This window comes from Lagopus muta, chromosome 2 (assembly GCF_023343835.1).
Source record: "Lagopus muta isolate bLagMut1 chromosome 2, bLagMut1 primary, whole genome shotgun sequence".
Taxonomy (NCBI): Eukaryota; Metazoa; Chordata; class Aves; order Galliformes; family Phasianidae; genus Lagopus; species Lagopus muta.
In genome coordinates this window covers 57,479,567-57,503,040 of record NC_064434.1, presented here as the reverse complement: position 1 = coordinate 57,503,040, position 23,474 = coordinate 57,479,567, and the positions used below count along the sequence as shown (strand labels likewise).

Sequence of the window (23,474 nt, the reverse complement as noted above, 5' to 3'; positions counted from 1 at the left end):
GGAGGGATCTGCGGATCCGCGCCTCTGGGAAAGGGGAAGCAGGGGACCCCAAAATACTTGAAAACAACAGCACTGATCTGAGGTGAAACAAATGATTTTACTAAATATAGTATTAGTAAAATACAATGAGAGAGAGAGAGAGAGAGAGTCTGTTTGAATTGTATAGACCTCACCACAATGCTGGGGTGAGAAGTGCAGTCCAGTTGAGTGACTGAAGTACAGACGGCGAAGCGCAGGCGGCGAAGCGCAGATAGCGAAGCACAGACAGCGAAGAGCAGGCGAAGAAGAAGGATCAGGTGACCTTGCTTGGAGTTATATCCCCTTGCTGACCGCAAAGTCTCCTGGGGAAAAGTAGTTCTTCTCCGACGGACGAACATTCGGCAGATATCAAACCCCACCCCCAATGCATTACATGATGTTATGGTGTGGAATACTGATGACCAAAAATCATAAAACCATGACAGAGGGTGACAGAGCACTGGAACAAATTGACTGAGGAGGTTGTGGAGTCTCCTTCTCTGGAGATATTCAAAATGTGCCAGTAAACCAACAGATACTGTTTTGTGTTCAGATTTACTCACATTATCCTTTTCAAAATATCTGACCTTTTACATTTTGATTTAAAAGTTTTATGAACTGCAAAAAGAAAAAAAAAAATAGGAAGGATGAAGTATTTAGCCTTTCCCAGGAGCTTTCAGTCCCCTTTGTAGGATTACTGCAACCCTGGGTAGTATGATAGGCTGTAATCACTGATCAGTGGCTTCTTAATTATTGTCTTTGGGTTTGTTTTTTTTTTCTTATTCTTTCTAATTTGGTTTTGAAGGGCATCAGCACAAAGTACTCTAGAGAAAGAGGTAGGAGTATAATGGAGGAACCACTTACGATGAACCACGAAGCGGCTTCTTTTGAAGTCAAGTTCATGGGAGGGAAATAGCACAATGGATTCAGCAGAGAAAGTTGCTTTCCCAATTAAATTTACATACTAATTGAGAACTGAGACATGCATTTAAGAAGGCATTTGATAATTTATAAGGTTGCAAAATGTTATAACTTAAGAAGAACATATTCTTTCTTTCATGATTATTTTGGGTACAGGAGGAGATTGCTTTGTAATTAAAACACTCAATACCAAGGGTGTCCAACCTTTTGGCTTGTCAGGGCTACATTGAGTGAAAAGGAATTGTTTTGGGATGCATATAAAATATATAAATAAAGTTTATGTATTTAAACAACAAGACTTCAATTTTTTAAAAAATTAAAATACTAAAAAAAAAGGGCAACAAAAACATAAAAGTAGCAGGTTGGACATTTATGCTCTATATAAACAAAACTAATATCTGCAGAATAGGCAAGTTTTTGCTTGTATCCACTGGTAACTACAAAGTAAGGAAACTTACTATAAAAATATTTCAAGAGCTGAGATGCTTTTGTCAGCAGTGATAATGACAGAGTAGAATGATAGAATTTACATGAAGGAATTAATTAAAGTCAAATACATACGTATAATTATTTCCTGATCTTCCTGAGAACCTATTATTTTTTCAATAGTGAAGGAAAGGAAAAGATGGATTTTTAAAAATAATTTGCCTAAATAATTTGCTTCTTACTCTGATTTACCAATGTCGTTTAATTTATAAAAAATACACAATTTGTAATCTGAATGGTTGGTGATATATTTTAGCCTTACATGAGTTTTATTCAAAGGAAGAAGCTGGATATTCATTTTGGGAATACTTCTGAGTTCGCCTAGTTTGCATTTGATTTTATCTGTAACCTGTCTCTATGTCTTTGCAGATATATAAACAACATGACAGATTTTGTAAATTGCTTAGTGCTTTCTCCTTCCCGTTGACACAGACTACTGAGATCTTGGAAGAATGCCATCTTGTATTCAACTGAAGGACAATGCTGAAATTATTTGGGCTGAACCCAGCTATTACTTTTTTTTCTTCTCTTGTGGAAAAAGGCCCTCTGCTTGAAAGACCTCAAATTTGGACTTAGTCATAGGTCAGCAATATGTGTCAAAGCACAAATATATGCCACCTTTTTTGGGAATGTAAAAGTTTCTGAAAACGTCTCCAGTGTAGATATTAACAGAACCAAATACTGCTTAAGCAATGAATTATGACAAGGTTGCTGCCTCGTGTGGAGCAGTTGAGGTCCCTCGGTTAGTTCAGCCCCGAGCACCGAGCAGAGGAGTTGGGGGGGGAAGAGGGGGTTGCGGCTCATGGAGACTGCAGCTCCTCACAGGGAGCAGAGGGGCAGCGCTGAGCTCTGCTCTCTTTGACAGCAACAGGGCCCGAGGGAACGGCATGGAGCTGTGTCAGGGGAGGGACCGGTTGGAGTTAGGGAAAGGGTCTCTACCAGAGGGGCGGCAGACATGAAACAGGCTGCAGGCTGCCCAGGGCAGTGGGCACAGCACCAAGGCGATGGAGTTCTAGGAGTGGTTTGGACAATGCTCTCAGACACAGTGTTTGAATTTTGGGTGGTTCTGTATGCAGCCAGGGGTTGGGTTGAGCTGTATAGTCATTTTGGGTGCCTTCCAACTGTGCATATTCCATGACTCTGCGATTCGGCAAAGCACTGCAATACAAAAATACAGAAAAAAATATTAAGAGTACGAAATATATGCTTTCTTTATTCAATACCCTCTAAGTCCCCATATCAGCCTTTCTGCAGCAATGTAGAGTTTTAAAGAAATGAGCAGATGCAAAGACTTGACGTCACCTCAGTTGAATGAAATGAGATAGAAGGTCTGTCTTCATGTAATGAAATCAAGGCAGACAGCAATAGGAAGTACGTTATTGACTAATAAGGTCACAGTTTGTGCTGGGAAGCCTTCATGTTTATGCAGAAGTTGCTGTGACAGTATAAAGGATTTCTTTACACATTTGTGTAGTGGGAGATCTTTGTTTTGTGTTAGAAGAAATAGTAAAATTAACAGAAACAGTTTAATTTCCTACTCCATGATATGAGTGAAGACACAGTAAAAATCCTTTCTCAATTCAGAGAGAATATGACCATAAATAGCCATAATTTATAACTACTTAACGGTAAGTTTATCACAGTCATGAGAAAGAGTAATCTCCAAGACATATTTTAACTCAGACATTCCCTAAAAAAAGATTTTCTCAGGTACCAAGACAGTACTCCATGCCAGATATTTCCATGGCATTGTCAATTCGACTGAAGGCTTAAGTAAACTCACAAGGCAGGGCATAGATATATAGCTTTGACCCACAGTTCTCCAAACCTTTGCTTGACATGTTGAGGATTATTAAGTACTGTCAGGACCTACAGATCAGTCATAAAGTGTACTTGGGATTGCAGTTCCATTTGCCTGCAGCAAATGCATTATGCTACAACCTTAGCCACAGCCTAACCGCTTGACAGTATTTAGATAACTGTTCATATTAATGTATGTTTGTTTGTGTATGTATCTACAAGTGTATGTGTACCTAGAAGTGTGGATAAGGAGTTCTATCACTGGGTGGAGACATCTAACTTACAGCTCTGCTCATTGAAAGCTCAGTGAACAGATGTAAGAGAAAAAGAAGCACCTAAAAGAGTGTTTTAATATATAAAGATGCTGAATTACTGCTTGAAAGTACATTGCTGAACAGAAGGAGCTTAAGAGGAATAAAGTTAGGCACCTGGAATATGAATCCCTCTTCACTCATGTTAAACTTCTCTTTTCTTGGTAAGTAAAAATAATTTCTCCATTTCTTGAAAATTCTGCTATTTCAAGAACATAAAATCAAATTAAGACAGGAAAAAATGAAGAAGGAAAAAAAAGGCATCAGAAAAAGCAACCTTCCAAATTTCCATAGTTTAGTCAAACTGAAATGTTTTACTAAATGCTCAGTTTTAATAAAAGCATAAAAACATACTTTACTTCTTGAAAAGTAATATTTATCAAAATCAGAATCATAAAGTTAATCAAAGCATTAAAGCAGCTTTGAAATATTTCTTTCAAAGTGTATTTTAGTGTTTTAAAATTAACCTTTTCTTGTAAGAAGTCTCCCTGGGTATCAACTTATGCAACTATTTTTTTTTTTTAATAGAAAAATTCCTGACCAGAATCTCCTTCTGTTCTTTTGTCAGCTTTCCTGTAGTGATTTTTCCATTCTCTGTAACTTTTCCTGTTTTCACTGTAATGGTCATGAAATTATTAATATTGCAAAAGTTTATCTATAATCATTTATTATGGGACAGTTTCCCAAAATGCGGAAGCAGCAGCTTCCAACTGTTTATGTGAACATTCTTATGTTATTTAAGAGTTTAATACTTCCGGATAGGCTCTTGGCAGTCATTCTTGTTTGGCTCTATAAAAAAAAAAAAAAAAAAAAATATATATATATATATATATATATATATATATGTTTTGAGTGTTGCAGTCGGGACAGTATATCTGTGTATACAATGGAGCTAAGGAGTAAAGGCAAGCAGCTGGTGGGGTGGCATTGCGTCTGCAAGTGGAAATGAGGCAGTGACAGGAAGGAAGAGATAAGGAAAAAAAACAAGTTGTAGCATGAATGTGCTGGTATGAGAGTGGGATGGAAGTACTGAGGCTGGATGTGCATTGGGGGATTGCTGGGAGGATATGGGACAAGGAAGAACAGAGTGGTAGTGGCTTCTGTGTTTTCACCTGGCTGGCATAGAATGGGTGACAGATTGCAACTTCTCTGCAACTCCTTTTGCCACCTCTGATGGCTGTGTATGCAGTGAAAGACCAGAGATTTAGAAAATGCAAATCTGATAAAGATTACAAAAACCCTATGTTGGTTCAAAAAAGAAAAAAAAAAATGACATTATTTTGATCAAAAGTATGAAGTAGCCTAAATCATTGCATGAAGAGATACCTTTTAGTATGTAACTGCATTTTTATCACTTTCAGGTACAAAGCAATTGTAAAGCCCATGGACATCCAGGCCTCCAGTGCAGTGCTACGGACCTGTGCAAAAGCCATTGCCATTTGGATAATCTCCATACTCCTATCAGTTCCTGAAGCAGTGTTCTCCGAACTCGCCCACATTAATGACACAGATAATGCCACTTTCACAGCATGCATACCGTACCCTATGACGGATGACATGCACCCAAAGATCCATTCTGTGCTGATTTTCCTAGTGTACTTCCTTATCCCTCTTGCCGTTATTAGTATCTACTACTATCATATTGCAAAGAGTTTAATAAGAAGTGCCCATAATATCCCTGGAGAAAACAGTGAGCACTCAAAACGACAGGTGAGCAATTTGATGTTTACTTCCCATTGAAACATTATGTGCTGCGTGCACTTATAAATGAAAGAACAAAAAATGTAACATCAAAGTTACTAGATTACACAGAGAATCAAGCTCAGATTCTACATGCATGAACTAAGTATACAATTATCTGAAAAATGTCTTTGCTGTAATAATTACTCAGTATTAAACCCAGTATGTAAATGAATACGAAGGAAAATACAAATTCAATATCATCAGGACATATTCATGAAAGAAATAGATTTGGTTTATGTGTATGTATGTGTAGCTAGTGTAACTACTGCTTGCAGTCTTACTGACTTCACCTCTCACTATATGCTACCAACAGGGGGTTTTACATGATTTTTTAAAAATTATTTTATTATTATTATTATTATTATTATTTTTACAATTGTCTCTATTTCAGCTCAGAAATGAAAAATATTGACACAGGAAGGTAAATTTCTTAAAGGGATGGAAGCTTTTCTCAGGCCGAGGAATGATGAAAATGTCAGGAGAAAGCAATAAGTGAACTTTTTTTGGCCTTCTGAGTAGATGTTTCTTGGATGCAATCCTGAATTTACAACTGAACTTTTCTTAATAATCTTTCTGTTGTACTTGCTATAGAATTTTCAGTGTAGATTCTGTATACCTTTGAGGCAATACATTTTAATAGCCAACTTCACTATAAGGCCTTTTAAACCATACGATAACAAGTGGCTGTTCATTAACACAATTGTTTATATGCCAACCTCAGCATTTGCCAGGAAAATGCCTTAACCACTTTGAAAATGCGTTAGTGTTGATAGAGAAAACTACTTATGCCCATGAAAATAATTTAGATTTTTTTCTGCCAATGCTGTAGAAAATATCTTTGTGCTCACAGAAATCTCTTTGCTGAGACAGAACGTACACATTCTTTTTCAAAGAAAGACCCCATTCCCTCATGTCCTCTTAGCTCAGCATTTCATTTCCACTCTAGTCTGTTTCTTGTAAAAATGCATGCATATTAGCACTTCATGTTCTATGTTATTTTCTGTGAAATATTGAGAGCCTTTTGGCTGAACTCACAGGATGGAAACAATATTTAATTTATATCAAATTTCCGAACCTACACGTATTTTCAAATTAGGACATTTTTTTTTTCATTCTATTTAGGTATTTTTTGTTTAATCTATGGGACTCAGAAGAGTAGAAACATCTAGTGTACTCACATATCTCCCAGCAAGAATAAGTAAATTCAGATTACTGCTATCAGTCCAGGTTTCTTTATGCTATAGCACGAAAGCATGATATTCACACAATGCCTCTGTACCTTTTACTTTGCTACTGCTATCTGGCCCAGTGCAAATCATACCGAATTGCAATGCTTTCCCATCTTTTGTGAAACCTCAACTGTTCTTTGCTCAGATGGAGCTCAGAAAATTCCACTTGCAGATCTATTTCATGGATTTTGAAAATCTGTTAGAAAAAAAATCACTTGCTTTTTATTTTTTCAAATTTAATAGTGAGTTAAGCAAAGCCAGAAAAACTTCCTGCCTCTGTGAAACTTTGGTACATGCCACAAACAATAAATCTTTTGGAAGGAGTATTTAGAAAGCTTCTACCTCCATTTTGTACCTTTCAATTGGCCAGTTTTGTCTCCATTTCTCAGTTTTGGGACCACTGTATGTGCTCATTTCCTTTCAACTCTTCACCCATTCTGAATATCTACATTGTAATCCAATCACACTTTAGTACTGCAAAAAAAGTCATTATTTCTTTCAAGTTATTATTGAAGACTGATGAAGCCTTTCAACTTACTTTGGAATTAAGATGCTTCAGACTGTGTAATACACCTATTTTGCTGGTTTCCATTGGAGAGAGGTGCAAGCCTGAGGCATTTCAGACAAAATAACAGTACATAAGTACTATTTTACGGCTAAAACCCTAGGTGTCAGAGTTGCAGTGTTTCTTCATTTCAAACCAACAGTTTTAAAATAACTTCTAACTAAAGCTAAGTTTCAAGCCAAGATGTGTCTCATAGCATCGTTTGGTGCATGCTTTGAGGTGATGTGCCAATACATACTAGGGTCATGAAATTCTCTTTCTTCGTATAGAAAGAGCAACCTTCTGTAAACACAAACAGATAGGATTTTTCACTGTATGTAAACTGAAAGTGGGAAAGTAAATGAAACAAAAAATAATTCAGTATATTACTGGCCTTATGATAATTCTTAATATAAAGTGAAATGCTGCATGTTTTAACTGTATGTTATGTGAAGTAGTTTTTTTCACTATTGTTGATTTGAGTTCTCTTCATCTTTTTAGATGGAAACTCGGAAACGTCTGGCAAAAATTGTTCTAGTTTTTGTTGGCTTCTTTGCTATATGTTGGTTCCCCAACCATGTGCTATACATGTACCGGTCTTTTAATTACAATGAGATTGATTCATCAATAGGGCATATGGTTGTTACCTTAGTGGCCCGAGTGCTAAGCTTCTGCAACTCTTGTGTCAATCCATTTGCACTGTATTTGCTCAGTGAGAGTTTCAGAAGACATTTCAACAACCAGCTTCGCTGTGGGAAGAAATCTCAACAAGAGAGATCTGCCAGTTACTTGCGCAACTCTTCTGCCATTCAGACAACTTCCCTGAAAAGTAATACCAGGAACACAGTGACTAGTGTGACACAACTGAATGGGCAAAACTTGAAACAAGAAATGTCATTATGAATTAATAGGTATGATTTTTGACTACAGAACAAAACTGAAATTTTTTTTTGCAGTTTGTAACTCAGTTTTGGCTCTCATTGCTTAGACTGTCCGAACAGGGAATCTATTAAAGCCTGTCTAGTATGAGATTGTTTCACCTCAGTTTTAATGTTAGACAGAAGTAAAAAGTGCATTGCTTTGAGAAGCCAAAGCTGTCTGGCTTCATAGCATGTGTTAAAGAAGATGTTGGCATATACTTAGGAAAAATGTTTTAAAGAAGATGTTGGCATATAGGAAAAACATAATGGTGTGAAAATTAGCATAGTTCACATAATGCTTGAAAAACAATAGCTCTTCTGATCTCAAAAATATGTATTTTCAAGTGAATATTAATCCAGGCATATATCTAATAGATTTTTGCATGATTTTAGCTGTGTAGTCTATACAAGTATTTCTCATTAAGTCTTGTAGGCATTTTTTGGACCAATTAAGGAGTTATTCAAAGGCATAGACTCCAGTTTCAGATAAAATATAGTAATACATGAAATGCTAGCTCTCTATCTCATTTAAATCTATCTTGTTTATTCACAGACACATGGATGAGAGTTTTAGGGTCATTTGTTTACTATTTAGAAGTCATAAGTTTATCTGCTAAAAGTTAATTCTGCTACCACAAATTTAAAGAATATTAAAATTAAAAAGCAATAATAAGATTCCTCAGATACTTACTGGCTTGGGGTCCCAGTCTAATTTGGGATTGTTATAACCAGGAATCTAGGTACTCAAGTGAGTGTCTGTACTAGTGTTAGAGCTGGGACCAGAGGTACTCTTTTAAAGTCATTATCTCTTTCCTGGTTTCAATCTGCCTCTCAGAGCAGTCTCATAATATAAGATCACTTTCAGGCAAAACCAGACTGAAGGATGCCCTGCAGAAACATACTGGACCACTAACGATCATCCAGCCCATGGGATCAAAAAAGCTCTACTCTGATATTGTGCCTAAGAAATGAAACATAACTAACAGCTAGCACTGTTTGCTCAGTCCTCTTGCACATGCAGTTTACAAGTCTAAACACTCAGTACTGTCGAAAATCTCACTTCTTTTCCTGTAGACTCTTGTGAATAAATAATCAATGAACTTCAGAAAACTCTAGCTAGGGGGCCTATAAGAAGGATTTACAATTTTTTTGTGTGTGAAACATTCCAGTTCCTTGGTCAATCCACACCATTTGGTGGCTGTGGAAAGAGTAGTTCTTCAGCAGTATTCCCAAGAATACAATTTCGGAGTACTTGGCCAGAGCAGAGCTAGGACTGAAATAGCAGGGAGCAGTGAGGGAGACTGTGATTGCCCATTACTGTCCTGTCCAGTACACATCTTGTGGGGCAGTTTACTGCTCTCTCTTTTCATTCATAGTTCTTTCTGGGAATATATTTCAAAAGGTTTGTGAAGCTGCTCTTTAAACCATAATGGCAAAAGTGGATCAACTTTAAAAGTTCACATTTAATTTTAAGACTATTTTTCTAGTTTTTGTTGTTGTTTCTTTTTCTTTTTTTTAAGGTTGAATTTGTTCATGGTTCAAAACAAGTAGCCAAGTAGACTGAAGTTTGTTGCTGCATAAACTCACGTAAGGGTATCAATATAAAAGTTTCTAAACTGTTCCCTGGACAACCTGATTTAGTGGGTATCAACCTTGCTCACTGAAAATAGATGATCTTCAAGGTTTCTTTCAACCCAAACCACTCTAAAATTCTATCAGTTTGGCTGCATTAGCTCTTGCTCAAAGAACAGATTGATGGGGTAGAATCTGATTGCCCCCTTATACAGGTATGTGCTGTCAGACCAGTGATTATTCTCCATGTCTGTCTTACGAGAAGGAATGGTAGTGGTGTGCAATGGTACTTTCTGGAAATATTTCTTAGGTCCAGTTCATGAACCAAGTATGATTTCAAATAACTCTTCCTTTCAAGGGGTTGGAACTGCTCCAACACAGATCTTTCTTTGTTATAACACTATAACCTACAACTAAACTACAACCTTCAGCAACTTCTATAAAATGAATAGTAGAAGGGACAACAGAAGTTTTGTTTGGCTTTCAGGATTAATTGCAAGTGTCAGAAATTCAAAAACTGATGTATTAATGCAGTATAGCAGCCTACTGTTTGTTTTGTCCTCATTAGAGCACTTGCTATTAATGTTTTATTTGTAATTCTGTGGAACCAACTGAAGTTCAAGAATTCTTTCCTGGACCCTTATCTTTAAGGCTAGACATCTTCCAGCCACTATCCTTAAAGCACCAAGATGTTATCTTGGTGTAATCTGTATATGGTTTAAGCTGGTAAGACCTATGGTATGTAACTGTTGTAGCTATGGCAGGCAGTATGTAGCTAACTGTGGTAGCTCAGTGATTTTAGAGGATTTCTGGGACACTTCACATGAAATAGCAGGTTGATATGATTCTATAAATCTCTCAGGAATAGTTAAGGAATTTGCCATCCATAACTGCCTAATATTATTTCATCCTCCCTTTGTCTCCATTTCTTCTACTCTTCCCACATGCCTTAAATCTGCATGAGGTTACGCATTCTCATATCTTCTCTTAAACTTTATGCCACTAATTTCTGGATGCCAGACAGTTTCCAGTTTCTCTCTTCTGATCAGTCTTGAATTATTTTTAGCCCCAGATATTTTGCACCCATAAAACACAAAATCATAAAGCCTTCCTTTCTCAGTGGTGATTAATAACCATGATCAAGTTTCTGGTGTATTTTTGCATTTTTTCTGGTTCCCTGCCTCATTTTATTTGGCGATCTCTGTACAGTGTAGCATTTTATAGGACTTCAAATCCATGTATTTATATCCCCTAAAGGCATTTGTGTCATACAGACTTCTCTAGATGTTACAGAAATCCTACAAGGAAAATATTAATGTTTAGTAAGATTTGATGATTATGTTTGATTTATACTCCTTTTACTCACTGTCTTAAATTTCTATGTATGGTACAGACAGTGTTAGGGTGCCTTCTGGCAGAACTACAAGCTGAAACTTGTTCTTTTTAATTTTATGGGGAAGGTACTCCCAGGTAGGCTATAACACCTTCTTGGCAGGAATTCAGCATTATTTTCCTGGGGCTAAAACTCAAAATCTGTTTTGAGTAAGTAACCTTAAATATGTATGCCACCTTGTGAACTCCAGTAGTTTGGTGTTGGGGAATTGCTTAATCTGTTTGGAACTTTGCTAGGCATGTAGCTAATACAATATGCACATTTTGAAAGACTTTGTTACTGTGCTTTTGTACACATTGTATACAAATACAGCTGTATGTATGATGTTGTTTCCAGACAATGCTGTGTGCTAACAATTAAAATATGGTCATAGAATGCATTATATGAAGTATTTTCTTCTGATTCTGGAGTCAAACAAACAAGAAAACATCTATCAATTCATGCCATTTTTCAGGTGCTACTCTGAGATTTATTCCAAAATGGTTGCTAAAAGGCCATTTGATTCTTTCTCTATTGTAAAAGCTTTTTTTTTTTTCCAGAATCATCATTTTGTTTGTATTCTAGGCAATCAATCTTTTATTGATAAAACTACACACACTCTGAAAAATGTGACAATAGGAGCAATGACTGTTTCCTCTGTATAAACCATGTTTTTTCTATTTTTCTAGACTAGAACTAGTGCAAGGTAAGTCTGACAGCATCTTGTCACCCAATCCTGCCTGTAACAGAAATAATACAATACTAAATACTGAGATGTCAGTATGCCCGAGTTCTCAACAGATTTGATGTACCTCAATTTAGTGTGACATTATGAAGTGAAACTTGTCTTCAACAGGCCACTTTAGTTACAATACAGAATGATATCTTTTCCCAACACTCCTTTGCTTACGTTTTTCTTTTCTCAGTGAAAACAGGTTCAAGAAAGATAAGCACAAAGAATAAATTTGGGAGCAGAAGAGATACTTTCTCACAATCTAAACAAACTGATATTAAGTGTTGCTTTCCAGTATCATTTCAGTCATCGCTTATTTCTAGAATAATAGTCTGTTGCATAATATTCAGCATTTCAAAGGTGTTGCTACTTAAGCCCACAAAATCACCGAATGCTTTTCAACATCCATTTACATGTTTTGCAGCACTTGTAACAATTACAGCATTCTACACACATGCTCAGTATTATCTGCTACCGTCTTCCTCCCCTTTCAGGCACCATAGTGAGTGTTCTCATTCTCCTGCCTAAGAACAGCCAGAGGAGCTCAATTGCTGTGCCAGAAGACTGTATGGAAGGAATGAGAATAAGGATAGACTGAAAATAAGCTTTCCAGTGGTCTTTGCTGGTTTAAAGATTGCCAGTATTACTGCATTTTGGCAAGCACGGTTTAAGAGCATAAAATATTTTGATAGGTTAGGGGGCCTTTGGGTCTGGGGATTGTGGAACAGAATAATAGACACATGAAAATGTGCCAGCTCTAATTCAAGAGATGTAGCTTTCCAAGAGGAAGTTTTATGTTTCAAGCTGTGGAAATGTATAACAAAGGTAGAACCAAGTACATCCAGATACTTCTAGAGTTGGTCCTTGTCCAGTGAAGAGGGATTTTTCTAAAGCAAACTGACACCACAGCAGTAAGTCAAAACTTCTGTGAAGAGAACACTCTGGCTGAAGAACTTGAGTCTATGCTATACATTATAATACATTTTGCAGCTGCTAAACCGGCAGGTTGACATAAAAAGACATTGTTTAGTCAGATGTGCTTTTCATTTCTGGTTTAATTTATACAATTGTATAATTCATTTGGGACAATTTGCCCTCATTTCTGGTTGTCTCTGATTTATTTCTTATTCCTGGTACTACCACTGTCTTGGAGACTGGCAATAATACTTGCACTTGCTGTTAACAACCATCCATTTATGGCCATGGTCATAAGAAAAATATTAATATACTGCAGCTGAAAATGAACCTTCCCTCCACACCTTTTTTTTGTCTTTTAGGTTGTATAGCTGAGGACTGTCATTAAACATGGTAAATTTAAAAAGCTAGGATTTTAATGTTATGATTGTACACTTAGTACATTTCTGTAGCATCGGTTTTGAACGAAAAGATAAAATCCATGGTGATACTCTAATCAGATGAACTGTTTTTAATCTTATCAGTCGGGAGAGGGATTTTATTACTTCATTCTGTAAACAAAGGAAATAATCTGTGAGTCAGAAGCTCTATGTCCTCATTGGGTCTATGCACTGCAGACCTACCTCATAGTGTACTTTATAATCAGAAAAGGTACTTTTGAATGAATACAGAAAGGTCTCAGTGCTGTCTTTCTCTCAAGAGAGTGCAGCATAACTGATTTCAATCCAGTTCTGAGCTGCTCCATGAATGAGTGTGAAAGGCTGCCTGTATCACTGCTACCCCATGCCTACAGACTGCCTGTGCCATCCATCTCCAGCAGTCCACTCCAGCAGATCTACTGTGCAGGCCACAGCTTCTTGCCTTAGCTCCTGTAAAGATGGAGGAGGCCCCATCTGTGTCCACACTGTAGGCTGCTCTGGAGTAACATCACTGTTTCCACACAGGATTAAAGACAACATGTCCTGGTGAACAAAAGCAATTTTCTAAGTCCTTGCTCTAAAACAAGGAGCTCCTCTAGCATTTGTATTGGTAGTACCCATTTGCCTGTCCTTCTCATTTAAGTCCTCTCAATGCCTTCCCAATTTGCGGGCATGCAGCAGCCAGCTTCTCATAGTAGCTAGGGACAAAAAGTACACAGGCAAGCACCTTTGGAAAGCTAGCTCTGCTTGGTGTCACTAACTATGCTTCACCTGATCTACTAAAGCAATTCCTATGTGTGGACCATAGGCATAAAGGGTGAGTGCCTGAGAGCACTTAGTTCTCTCTCCATGCACTGTGACTGTTACTCCTCACACTGCAAACACCAGACTTAAATGAAACCTATAAGCACATCTCAAGATTCGCCTGCTATTGCTGAAGCTCTTTGCAACAGCTGGTGTGGAAAATAAGCCCCTGACCAAGTGACGAGCTGTTGCTGCCCTGCTGTTCTCAGTAGCATGACTCTCAGCCTTTCCACAGGACTGCACACAGCTGTGCACTGCCCACTGCCCAGGAAGAGATTGGGATCGCTTTCCAGAGTTCAGTTATGCATAACCTATAACTGTGTATATTTTAAGAATTATGACTCTGTTGTTACACTCAGAGAGAATAGAAAAGCTAAAGGCAATGAAATAAAATCAATACGATATAAAAGCACTCCCAGTTACAAAATGACAAAGTATCATTTTCTTCAAGCATCCTAATGTCTGGAATGAAATACTGCCAAGCCCCCTTCAGCTTTGCCAGTCTGAGAGTAGTGGCACCCGATTTCTGTAACAGAGCAGCCTTTTCAGCAGTACATCTTTGGCTGAGCCTGGAAGTCTGCAGCAGCTTCTCTGATCTGCTCCTGCAGCAGGAAAGACATCCAAAGGAGATAATGTTTGCCACTGCTGGCATTATAGCTTCTTCTGAAGCTATAGTTAGCTAGCATCAGTTAAATGCTTCTTCCACGTCTAGACACTGTTTGCTTTCATTTCCTCTCTAAACAAAGACAGATGTACTCATATTTTATTATTATCACTTTCCTACAAATTCAGCAAAGAAAACACAAGGCTTTCATTGCAATTTCTCTCTCAGTGGAGAAATGAGACTGTTTCAAACCACCTTACCACCCTCAGGAGCTGTGTAGGTTCTTGTGGTTCGGATTAACATTGTATCTATACTTGCTCAAGTACTCTGTCTCAGCTTCTGGACCAGAGTGTAGAGAAAGGTTAAAAAAAATAAATAAAAATCACTGGTGCCCTTCACCTCTCTTTTAAATGAGACATCGCTGAGATGATTGTTCCTTTTAGGACCAGAGTTTCTTCAGTGCTACAGTACTTACTCATTGCATAGCACAAACCCTAAATATAACACAGGTTATTATATCCAACATTTCCTAATTTTGGAGCACTTCTCTATTTAAAAAATGACCTTTGATTATGATTTTCTCAAATGTTATATGTTTGCAGAGTTTTTTTTTGGTTTTTTTTTTTTTTTTTTTTTTTTTTTGGTGGGTTTAGGATTGAAACAAAAAGCCTTGGTCATTCTAACAGCTTGTATCACATGAAGTCAGGCCACATTTTCCAGCATGCTGGCCAGTAATAACAAGCTCATGAACACAATTCAATTAAACATCAAAGCTTCAAGCCAGTCTATACCTAGGCAGGATTCAGCAGTGCCTGACCAGAAAAGCAAATAAAAGAGACGCATGTCCAAATAACATTATTAGAACCAGAGCAGATGCAAATTTACAGTCTGGATCTTTTGCCCACAAATGCAACAGAGAAGAGAGAATACATGCAGAAGACAGAAATAGTCCTTTTGTGCTGCACATATAAGAGGACCAGTGCACCAGTGATCACACACTGTGAGATTTCCAAATGGTCAAATGTATGCTCTGGAATTAACCAACTTCTAAACTCCTTTTCAATTCTGTAAAGATAGCATAGCACCATCCCTGAAGTTGTTCAAGAAATGTTTAGGTGTTGTACTAAGTGACATGGTTTAGTGGGGGAGTACAGGTGGTAGGTGGACAATTGGACTGGATGATCTTGGAGGTTTTTCCCAATCTCAGTGATTCTATGAATGTTGGTTGGTTTTATAATGGCAATTGCAGCCTGAATAGGGTCAATGAGAGGAAATAAATAAGAATATACTGCTGTAGTGCTTTCTGCCTTTCAGTAGAGTGTAATTAGGTATTAAACGCTACATGTTAACAGTTGTTTGTATGGCAGGTCAAGGAATATGGCCTCCTCCTATGAATACCCGTCAGCTGTGGCAGTGCTGGGTTGTGGATACAGGTTTGGCCTAAGAAATAACGTGCTGATATACACTGTCACTATTCAGTGATGCTGCCAACAACCAGAACCAACCATGGCCTTCTTGGATCTGCAAATCAGAGTGCACAACTTGAGAAAATGGATACAGTGGAAGTATTTGTAAGCCTTTAGTACACGAGAAAATGAGAAGAATTGAGAGGAGCTTTTTCCTACCAAAAATAAATAAATAAATAAATAAAAATTCTTATGTTTATAAAACTCTTATTTGATAGATTAACATAGTATCCTACTGCCATTGTGCTATCCTGAAAAACCTGATCATTATGCTCATCCCACAGAAAAGATAGCTTGCAATATTACAAAAATCATTTTGAAAACACAGAATGATATCTGGAGAAAATAGCCTGAACTTAAAGCAACTTCAAACTTAAAGGAAACATCAACCATCTAAGTAAGCGATTACCATTTAACCATTAACATTTCCTGTTAGACTTCAGAAGATATGAAATTACTACTTCTGACTTGAAAGCTGACAGAAAGTTAGTTAGAACCCTAGTCAAATGAAATTACTTCATCAGATCAACTCTTTACCATTTTTTTTTCCTCTGAAGATTCTCCACTGCCCTGTACATCATGCTTCCCCTGATGAGAGTTCTAATACAGCTTTATGCTCTATTTTCTATGATCATGTAATTAACGAACAGCCTCAGATACAAGTCCTATAACTGTGCCAGGAACTCCCTAAGAGAAACATGATTGAGGGTAAGAAAATAGGCAGACACTCAGTGGTATTTTGTCAGACACCAACCCAGTAGGAGACAGGAAACTCAGGCAGGTGGCTTGATGCTTCATGGCTGTTCTTACATATTATGTTATCCTCTGCCTGTTCTGAACTTCAAAGATACCTTGATCTGTTCTAGATATACATTTAGATGTCTGTATCCCACTGGCATCACTAGTTGCAAAACTATGTCCGGCTGAAGAAATCTCAGAGCTGCAAGAGGCTGAATGCTTAGAAGGTATTCAAAGAAATATCACTTAGACGTGATCTGTTATTATTATTATTATTATTATTCCCTTGGCATCTACTTTTGACCACGGCATGAGATACAACTTTTATAATTTTTTTGTATGCTCCTACACAACTTTTTATTTTTTAGCTCTTACACTGTGGATAGCTGTACAGCTTAGTTATGTTAAATCCCGTTACAGCTCTGGAATAATTAGAAATTATGAGTTAAGAAGCATTTCAGTCTCACACTGAAGTTAGTGGGTACAAAACAGGAAACCCCACACTGCATTTTCTAGGAAGAGTTTACTGTAATAATTCTTTATTAATGTGATAGTTTTGTTTTCAGAAGATGCATCAACATTCCTCTAACTTTCTCACATGGCTTTTAAGGTCTTGAAATTTAACAAGTTATTTGTGTTTATTCTTGGCAGTATAAAGTAATAATAAATATTTAATAAACTGTAGACTTATGACTTTATTTAAAAATCTTTTCCATTAAATGCAAAGTTATTTGTTTTGCAGCAGCCATACACTTGCCGTTTGTAATAATAGGAAGTGCATCTGAATACAGAGAGAACAATAATGAAGAAGGAAGCAGTAAGCTAGTTCCTCAAAGTGGCTGTGAATTATAAATCAGGCCATGTGGGGCCCATTCATTGCACTACCTCAACAGTTACCTCCATTTCAGTATAATTGGGTTCTAATTAAATTTCACTTTCGGAAAAAGGTTGCTAAAAATTAAATCATAAGAACTTTATTTTTCAAGCTGAGAGCACGTTGGCAAGTGTTCATTGTAATGAGCCTGTTAAGAATCCATTTATTCATCTCACTTGGCCTCAACAATTCCCACAGATGCAGAAAAAACTATGAAGAACTCAGGTGTTTTGAGCTATGATTTTCACTAAGATTGTCTGAAAGAAGTGGAAATCCTTCACAGGAAAACAAGTGATGCAAAAAAAGATGTGTTTTTTTTTTGTTACATTTCATATGATAGAGGTCACTTAATTTTTCAAGATAAATGACAATATTGTTCTGAATCTAAGGAAAAAGAGGAAAAGAGCAAAAATGCCCAATGTATACTTTCTGCATTAGTTTTACAGCTGGGAAAGTGAACAACAGTCCACATGCAACAACCTAAGTGTGAAAGGCTAAATAAGAAATCAAATTTTAAAGGATCTGCTCTGAGTATAGAGAATTTTTACTTGGGATTCTTTTTGATATGTAAGAAAATTACATGTCTTTTCTTTCATGCTAAAGATATTAGTATGAACAAATGCAATATATTAATTTGACAGAAAGTGCAGAATGTAAAATAGTTATTCCATCAATCTGTTAGGTGAGAGTAAAGGTATTTTCTGACAAATACTTTTATCAGACACTGCTCAAGTAAAGCCAGGACACATTGGAATCCTTTGATGTGTTCCCAGAACTTGCGGAATGGCAGAACCAAGAGAAAGTTTTATATGAAAAATCATTTTTCCTTTCTTACTGAGACAAAAAACATACACAACAGTTATGACCTTTGGGTATCCCCTTCACCCATGTCAATTAGATTGGAAGCTTTCTTGTTCTGTCAGTTGTCTTTCTTGAAATCTTTTTGGATTAATGGCTGTGCAGAATGTTCATAAAGAGCACAAGAACATGTCATGTGACTTTTTAATCTTCCTTGTTTTCAAAAGTATAGTAAATAAAATACGACAAGTGAACAGGAAATACTGTGGTTTAAACAGTGGGATAATATTGATTTTGCATTGCATCTGTTATGCACTTTCTCTGCTTAGAGGCAATCATATTTAGAATGATACAAAATCCTTGCAAGCTGTAAATACACAGAAGACCACAGTAACTCATGTAGTTGACACTGTTAAGTAGACACCCACACAGGCCTGATGAAGGCTTCTATACTCTTCAGTTCCCAAAGACAACACAATCTCTGGTCAGAAGAGGACAGCTAACACCATGGGACTTATCAGAAAAACTGACCCCGCAAAAATCAGACAAGTATCAATCGTCAGATGATATTATAAATGTATTATAATATATATATATAAATGTTTTATGTGTTATGTATCAATTTAATATTAAGTGTTAATAATGTTGATATAAATATTAACAGAGTGCTTTATCGGGCTGTAACTATTTATCTAAATATAGGCTAGACTCAGCTCCCCGATTCTACCCACCCCTCCTAATGCAGATGTCTCTATCACTTTCTGTGGAATGTGTTGCGCTATTGATGTCAGTGCCTTCATTCAGAATAATACAGAGCATGAACACCCGGTTGCTTATATAGAACTGCAACTAATGAGAACGTGCTTGCTGAGCAGTCACTAGTGAGCACACTCAGGTTTCTGTACACAGTACTCCTATATCATCATAAACATCATTTAAAAAAAAGGGAAAAAAAAAATCCCTCCTGCCTATCAAGATCCCATAAAATACCTCTATAACTTGCAAATAATATGTTCTTTCCATGAGAGAAAGGCATAGCCTCTATAAGATCACGCTGAAAGCAGAAGAACCAGACTATCTCAGAGCATGATTACAGTGCATGATTCACTATCTGCCCTAAATGGTAGCCTCCCTTCCATGGCTGGTGCTAGAAAAGATATCTTGAGCAGTTCTGCAGACATGTATTCACTCAGGAGGAGTTCCTCTGACACAGAATGGGAGAAATAACAGATAAGAAGTCAGTAGAAAGGTACCAGAGAAGACACTCCTAAGGATTCACAAAAGAGCATGCCATAATATGGAAACCTGAGTTGGCTCCATCTTGAGAGTTACAGTTCAAGATTAAGCAGATGTGTGCTTCATCAAGGACCTCCTTACATTTTCTCAGGATATAAGGGACTAAGACAGGTCAATGCCATAAAGATATTCTTATATCTTCCCAGTAGAAGAGGGAGATCTTTCTTTAGGAAAATGCAAAGCAATGTCCTGTCATGATCAAAGAATCTGGCAAAACATCCATCAGTGTTTGAACAAAGCTGGAGCTTCTCTTGTTCTCTTCCAGTGAGCACTTCTAATTGTGTATTACAGAGCCGTGTTCTACAGAGGATTTTTCCATTCAATCAGGTATTCTGATAGTTTGTACCATGAGAAACATCTGGAAGATTTTGTATGCTGCAGTATGTGCTATAACAGTCTACAGAGAATTTTCTCATCCTATTAAAATTCAGTGAGTTTTTAAGCTTCAAGAAAGAAAAAAAATAACCCCAACACCAGAAATTAATCTTTCGTATAGTAATGTCATGATAGAAATGCCTTAAAAGAAAAAAAGGAAGAATATGATTTTCTCAGTCTGTTCTTATACCCCTAGGCTATGGTGATAAATGACATATTTTCCCTCTTCCTGTGGCAGTGTTAGTGTCGCTCCTTCTAGAATAACTCCATGGTACAAATAACAAGATAAAAATCACTTTCTCCATGGTGGGAGCTGAACATTGAGTATTAAATTGAAAAATCAATGGTCGTCATAAGATTATAGTCTTGTGGAGCAGGGAAAGGAGACATCTGAGACCAGTCTGTAAGTCTTAAGAAGTAAAATATGAGACTTCACAAGCTACGCAGTACTGACTTCACCTACAGAAAGTTTATGGTGCTTAGGAAGTCAATTTAAGCCGTCTATAGGCTATCATCTCTGATGTGCCCTATGTGATGACTGAAGGGTGTAATATGTACCAGAACTTTGCACTGATATGAAGCTGGTAGGGTATTTACCCTGAGAGCTGAAATATATCTGGTAATATAGCACTGCCATTTCTTCCAGGAAAAAAAAAAAAAAAAAAAAAAAAAAAAAAAAAAAAACACACCCCAAAAACAGTATTATTGATCCTGGTCTTTAAAATTCTAAAACTCCATATATTTACTAATTAAGAGGGAAATTCTCCTCCCACCCCTCCATCCCCCCCACTTTTTTTTTTTTTTTTTTTTTTTTTTTGCTAGTATCCAAGAAAGAATCGTAGGTCCTTTATTGTGATTTGCATGAGCAACTTATTGTATGTATAGCAGGGAGAGAGCAAAGTAGCTGAGAAGGTAGGTAAGTGAAAGGATCATTGTACACTATTACTTAGTTTTAAATGTAAATTGTAATGCATTCTATATCAGCAGAAGAGAACTTATATTCATTTTAAAAGTGGAATTGAGATAGGCACTGCTATCACAACCTGAGCAGGTAAAGAAAATTTCAAGAGCAGGTCATATGTCTCTAATAACTTCCAAACTACCACAGAGAACAAAAGCTATCTCAATACCCTCTTTCTAGTCTTTACACTCAAAAACTGCCAGGTATTGAGGTCCCACAAAAGAATAATGATCCTCAGGCTCCTGGCGCATGAGTGTGGCTGCTTTCTTTGGTGACCAGATGAGCCTGACTTTGCTAAAAATAAATATACACACACACGCAATCGTGAGATGAGGTGAGTGGAAGTTTCTGCTCAGGGCACTCAGGCATGCAAGATATGAGTACCATATAGCAATAACATATTGGTCCTGTGGGCCTCACAGGCTATGTGAGCAGCCTGAGCAGGTCTTACAGTATACAATTTACAAATGTTATACAAACACTTGGTACCTCTTGTCTCATGCTGGACATGCTGATTGAGATACTTCAGAGATACTTCACCTTCTATAAGCCCTTTATATTGATACACCTGATGGTCATTGTGTTCCCTTCCTTTCTTTCGGTAGAGTGCAGGAGAATGGATTCGTAGACCATAGCAACACTTCAAATGCTCCCTTAACACAGGCACACATACACACAATGCACACCTTGATAAGAAGAATTAATATGAATTGTCCTGGTGAAAATGACAGATCAGCAGTAAATCAAATAAGAGATATTAATTTAAAACATTTTTACTCTATGTGCTTGCATAACTACACTCTTCTAGTTAAACATCCAGTCTCGGACTAGTTTAGAAGTGTTACAGTGCCAATGACTGCTCAGATATTTCACTGGTCCAGCATGAACCTGGATGTGACAATCACAGCACGCAGTCTTCCTGGACATGACTTGTTTTAAGATAAGTAATCTTATGTTTCATTTCCTTTTCTCTCACTGGCTTATCTATTTATCCCACAAACACTTGTATACGTATGCTACATTTTGAAGCTGACCACTCTCTGGTGGCATTTTAGATACTAGCATAATGAAATGAAAATAAAAAGAATGGTGCATTATCTATTTCTGAAGACTAAATGTAATGCTAGACAGACATTTTTGCTACATTTTACTCAATATCCCTTCACAACTCTTCATTCTTATCTGTAAATAGCTGTGTAAAAAAGACTGCTTTTTTTATATTGTGCAACCCATTTGGGTCTGTAACAATGGGAGTTTTAAGAGCACGAAGTTAGCTGGTCTTGCAGTTTATTTTTGAAAGAACATTTTATAAACTCAGACTTTCTGTCTCCTGTACTGAGCAGACAACTAGATATATCATTAAATTATACAGACATTGGTTTACTTTTCTGAGACATTTCACTTTTTTTCTTATTTGGCACGATAAATTCAGTGTCACTTAGAAGGAACAATCCAATCCTGAAAGGTGCAGTTTAAATGTAATTTGAAAGCATTTTTGATAAAGCTCACAAAAACTGCATTGCTTAATTCCTCAGCCCCTTTCTCTAAAACTGTTTAATTTGACCATTAAAAATAACAATATGGACAAAGATGGCTATTGCAGGAAAAAGAATGAGAAATCAGAAGCCTAATCACTAGACTGTATATATTAGTTACCCCAATTCTATGGCTCTCCCTTAATGACAGTATTAAATGCCTAAAACATATAGTAAATAATTTGTCTCCAGTGTACCTTAAAATATACATATCCCCAATTGTCAACGGCTACCTGGTTCCCAGCCTTCCTGTTCATCCAGCTGTTGACTTATTTTGTAATGACTTCCAAGAACAGGGCTGAGTAGTGCATACTGCTGAAGCTGTTCTAATTAAAGCTTTTCTCTACGAGGTTGTGAATTTCATATTTTGGTTGTAAACTGTAATGACTTAGGCTCTTTGTTGACACAGCTGAATAGAATGTGAGATTACTTTAAAACCTCTAAGGACTAGCCCCTCAAACTCTTGCCAGTTCACTTCTCCAAAACTATTTAATAATATACACCTTCAAAAAAAAAAAAATAAAATAAAATAAAAAAATTCCCCCCTCGATATTTTCAATACAGAAAGACATTTAGGCAGAGTTGCTACTTCGTACTAGTTATTGAAAGATATTCTAGATACAATTTACTGGGGATGTCCAAAGGCTTTTATACTAGAAATTGACCAGTTATCCAAATATATATTTCTCAAGTAGTCCTTCCTCTAGCTTTTCACCTAAGGCCAACCATCTTGTTATGCTCTTGATGTTACATCAGTATAAATGCAGAGAAGGCTTAAGCTTCTTGAGAGGAGAAAGGGAAGCTGAAGAATCAGTTTTACTTAGAGATTAAAATACTTTTCTATATAGTCAATGAATGTAAAGATGTTATAATAATGAAATAAACAAGAGTGTTTGGCAAAGATTATAATAACAAAAAAAGAATAAATAGAAAGCTTACCTACATCCTAGGCTCCCTGCAAAACTCCAGAGGAGGGATTTTCAGAAAAGACCCTTTCCTACTGGTAGTCAGTTCTTAAATGGGTCTAGGAGAGCCTTCAC

General features: G+C 36.9%; 1 protein-coding gene and 1 long non-coding RNA gene across 3 annotated transcripts in view; one reads left to right on the top strand and one right to left on the bottom strand.

Moving 5' to 3' along the window:
* NMBR (neuromedin B receptor) overlaps nt 1-11,444 on the top strand; it is a 20,504-nt gene extending 9,060 nt beyond the window's left edge. Inside the window, exons 2-3 of the mRNA XM_048936359.1 lie at nt 4,898-5,246; nt 7,554-11,444. Of these exons, the coding sequence (XP_048792316.1) occupies nt 4,898-5,246; nt 7,554-7,955 (751 nt within the window). The 3' untranslated portion in view covers nt 7,956-11,444. The remainder of the gene's footprint in view (nt 1-4,897; nt 5,247-7,553) is intronic.
* On the bottom strand, nt 79-23,474 carry LOC125689359 (uncharacterized). Of its 2 annotated transcripts, none has more exons than XR_007375214.1 (4): nt 23,374-23,474; nt 7,700-7,874; nt 3,654-3,738; nt 79-2,583 (listed from the first exon to the last, which is right to left on the bottom strand). It is a non-coding gene; the product is annotated as an uncharacterized LOC125689359 (long non-coding RNA). The 2 variants fall into 2 exon arrangements; XR_007375215.1 differs by having other exon boundaries at nt 3,654-3,735.